The sequence below is a fragment of the Monocercomonoides exilis genome (assembly GCF_001643675.1).
Source record: "Monocercomonoides exilis strain PA203 chromosome Unknown scaffold22-1379369, whole genome shotgun sequence".
Lineage (NCBI taxonomy): Eukaryota > Preaxostyla > Oxymonadida > Polymastigidae > Monocercomonoides > Monocercomonoides exilis.
Window position 1 is genome coordinate 1356405 of NW_027150567.1, and position 3426 is coordinate 1359830.

Consider the following 3426-nt stretch of genomic DNA (forward strand, 5'->3'; position numbering starts at 1 on the left):
TATGCATTGTTATGTTGTATATTGGTGATTTTTGGTTGGATACACTTATTTGTAGTTTTTGAGTTATAATCGAATTTTTGAGTGAAAATGATCATTTTTGAGGTAAATCGAGTATAACACCAGAAGTAATGGCCAAATAAATTTGACATTTATATATGATATATGTGCATCTAGTGCGGTAATAGCATGCATATGGGTGTTGGTTGCGGGGGTCTGGCAGGCTGTCCAGAAAAGAAATAAAAATTTTGAATGCAACTGGGGGTGGCTGGTTGGTGAAGTCACAGAGAGCGAACCAGGGGCAAGTGGCTGAATCGAAACACATATGACCGGCACAGTAACCCATGCCCGGATGTGGCCAAACGGAGTTTCGATCGGCCCATTGGTTGCTGAGAAATCCGAGCGGCTAGTTGTTTTGAGTTCAGTGTTGAATTTTCACACAGAAAAGTGACTGGGGGGTATTGACTTGGTGATGCTGTGGAAAGTGAAGGGAGGGCAAGTGACCGGAGTTAGAGGGATATGTTGTGGATTGTTAGTGGTGGCACAATGTGGTATAATTGCTAAGATATCTATCCAGTGGTTGCCAAGTTACTGTGTGGCCAATATATTTTTTCTATGAAAATAGAATATTTTCTATGATAATTTTTCTATGTGATATTGACTGCCCGACCTCGAAGTGCCATCTTTTTCGAAAAACTCACAGACTCAATTTGAGTTTGACTGAAAAAGGAGTTGAGTGGAGGATATCTGTGGAAGGACTGATGGGCTGGGCTGGCAAAGTCCACAGGGCAAGTAGCGAGTGAGGCGGGCTATGCACTGGGCCTATGGCTGGGCAGGCCCTGTGGCTTGGCCTGGCTCTATCCCACATATACTGTATTTCCCCAGTCAGAAAAAGTGACTAAGGGTACAATGTTCCGGTGGTTATAGAAACTCAGGTGTTGGAGCCAGAGCTCCAGAAACAAAAGTGACAGTGTGCGCACAGACTGTGGCTGCACGCTGGGCAGGGTGCTGCTGGGCGCCTGTGTATCCTTCTGGCTGGGTGGGTCAGACACTCACTTTTTTCACTGGGAAAACAGACTGGAAAACCATCTTCGTTGGGCCGTATCTTTTTATCGGTCATAACTTACAGCTTGGGTGATGTGGGCAGAGTGGGCTTGTGGGCAGTGGCTACAAGGCTGGGTGGTGGGAGTGTGGCTGGGCTGGCTGGCTGGGCGGTGGTGTGAGAAAAAGTGAGTGAAAAATGACAGGGCCAGTCATTGAGGTACCCCCTCTCTTTCAACGAACGTATCTCCTCAGGTGTTGGAGGGAGAGCTCCAGAAACTAAAGTGACGGTGTAGCGGGGGACCAGGGCTGTGCAGTGGGCAGGGTCTGGTTTGTGGGCTGTGGGCCGGGCCGGCTGGGTGGGCTGTGCACTGGGTTTTGTTCAGTCACTTTCAATGAAAAAACCTCAAATATGGTGAAAGACCCCGGGTGCCCAGACCAGAAAATCCATCTTTTTCGAAAAACTCATAGACTCAACTTTACTACACTCAGGTTTCCTCGATTTTTGTGATTTTTGATACTAGAAATACACTATGAAAATGGAGTGTTCGAAAAACCTGCTTTGATACTAAAAAAGGTGAAAATTACACTACGCTGAGGTTTTCGTTGTGTAGTGTAATAAGGATGAATTTGATACTAGAAATTTGAGCTCCTAGGAAAAGTGACCAAATTACACTACGCTTCGAAAACCTCGGCGTAGTGTATTTTGAGGTTTTTGATACTAGAAAATTTTGTCTATGAAATTTCTCTATGAAAAATACACTATGGACCCCTTATGTTCACAGACTCATAGTGCCTCAGGGGCAAGTCAGCGAAACTTCTCGTTGCCATAGAGGGTCTCGCTGCACACTCGCTCTACACAATGGTGGTAATCTCATTCAGCTCAGTTGTGTTGCCCTGAAGTTACAAGGCAAATACTCAGATCTTTCCTATGAAAAACCCTTTCTCAATGATATTTTATGCTATGGACCCTGTATATTCCACGGGTCATAGGGAATGACCTTTAAGAGCTGGAAAGTTCTAGATGCCATAGGGCAAGTAGCTGTGCTCTTGCAGTATCCAATGGTAGTAACATCTTTGCCCTCGGTCCATATGCCTTTTCACTATACTCAATATACTGACATCTTTGAATGAAAAAGATTCATTTTTCATAGGTGACCCCTTGTGTTCCCACTCTCATATCTTTTGATCGGTCATAACTTACAGACATGCCAATGGTGCTGTGGGGTGGGCATGCCCTGCAGGTACAATGTGGCACACATTCGGCTGGTGGGCTGTGGCTGGGCCAAGGGCAGTGCCAGAAAAAGTGAGTATTTTCGATTGACTTTTTGAGTGACTTGGACCCCCCGCATTGGCTGGCCTGTAGCGAATCACACAGGAATCTGGGAAAGTTCTCGATGCCATAGGGAAACTCGCTCCACACTTCCTCTATCCATTGGTGCTATCGCCATTGAGACTGCTCAACTTCCCTTATATCTATGGTCGATATACTAGTATCCTTCCTATGAAAAACTCCTTATCAATGAAATTTTATACTGGAACCCCCTATGTTTGTTGGAACGTAGCTCCACAGGCTTAAGAGCTGGAAAGTTATAAATGCCATAGAGGGTCTAGCTACACACTGTGCCTAGCCAATGGCAGTATTCCCATCAGGCTCCTATGTAATGCCTTGCCACTACACTCAATACACTACTATCTTTCCTATCAAAAATACACTTACAATATATTGACTGGGACCCTTTATGTTCCAACCCTTGTAGTTCCTCAGGCTTGAGAGTGCGAGACTCGAAAATGTTATAGAGGGTCTAGCTATACTCTCCCTCTATCCAATGGTGAAGGATCCAATAGGGTCAGTCTATTTGCCTTGGAGCCATAGGCAAAATACTGGTATTTTTCATAGAAAAAGTGACTGACCTCCCCTGTGTTCCCACTCTCATATCTTTTGACTGGTCATAACTTACAGCCAAGCTGATATCACTGCAATATGCCTACACACTGTGCCTACCATATGGCACACATCCAGTGTCTGTGCTCTGCCTGTGTATTCCACTGCAGCCATTATACTCACTTTTCATAGGGAAAGTTGACTTAGACCCCCTTGTGTTCCAGCCCTTGTAGCTTGCCAGGCTTAAGAGCTGGAAAGTTCTAAATGCCATAGAGGGTCTAGCTCCTCACTCACTCTATCCAACTATCCAACAACTATTCCCACTGCCCTTATACCCTTTTCATTATATTCAATATACTAACATTTTTGTTTGATTTTTTGACTTTTTCATATAGGACCCCCTTGCCTTCCAACCCTTGTATCATTTTATCGGTCATAACTTACAGACTAGCTGATGGTACTAGTCTGTGCGTATGCTCTGCCGCTACGTTCCCATAGGCATT

At 44.9% G+C, this 3426-nt stretch overlaps 2 protein-coding genes across 2 annotated transcripts; both read left to right on the plus strand.

The window, feature by feature from the left end:
- Positions 1–808: 808 nt before the first annotated feature.
- Positions 809–2532, plus strand: MONOS_15984 (uncharacterized protein; the record flags this gene model as incomplete). The annotated part of the gene is made up of 8 exons (XM_067868888.1): positions 809–870; positions 925–1040; positions 1127–1214; positions 1356–1413; positions 1832–1906; positions 2032–2093; positions 2245–2348; positions 2417–2532. 8 exons carry the CDS (start codon positions 809–811, stop codon positions 2530–2532), a joined length of 681 nt encoding a protein of 226 aa, XP_067727662.1.
- Positions 2533–2867: 335 nt separating this feature from the next.
- On the plus strand, positions 2868–3156 carry MONOS_17586 (uncharacterized protein; the record flags this gene model as incomplete). Its single annotated transcript, XM_067870520.1, has 2 exons — positions 2868–2925; positions 3002–3156. 2 exons carry the CDS (start codon positions 2868–2870, stop codon positions 3154–3156), a joined length of 213 nt encoding a protein of 70 aa, XP_067727663.1.
- Positions 3157–3426: the final 270 nt, after the last annotated feature.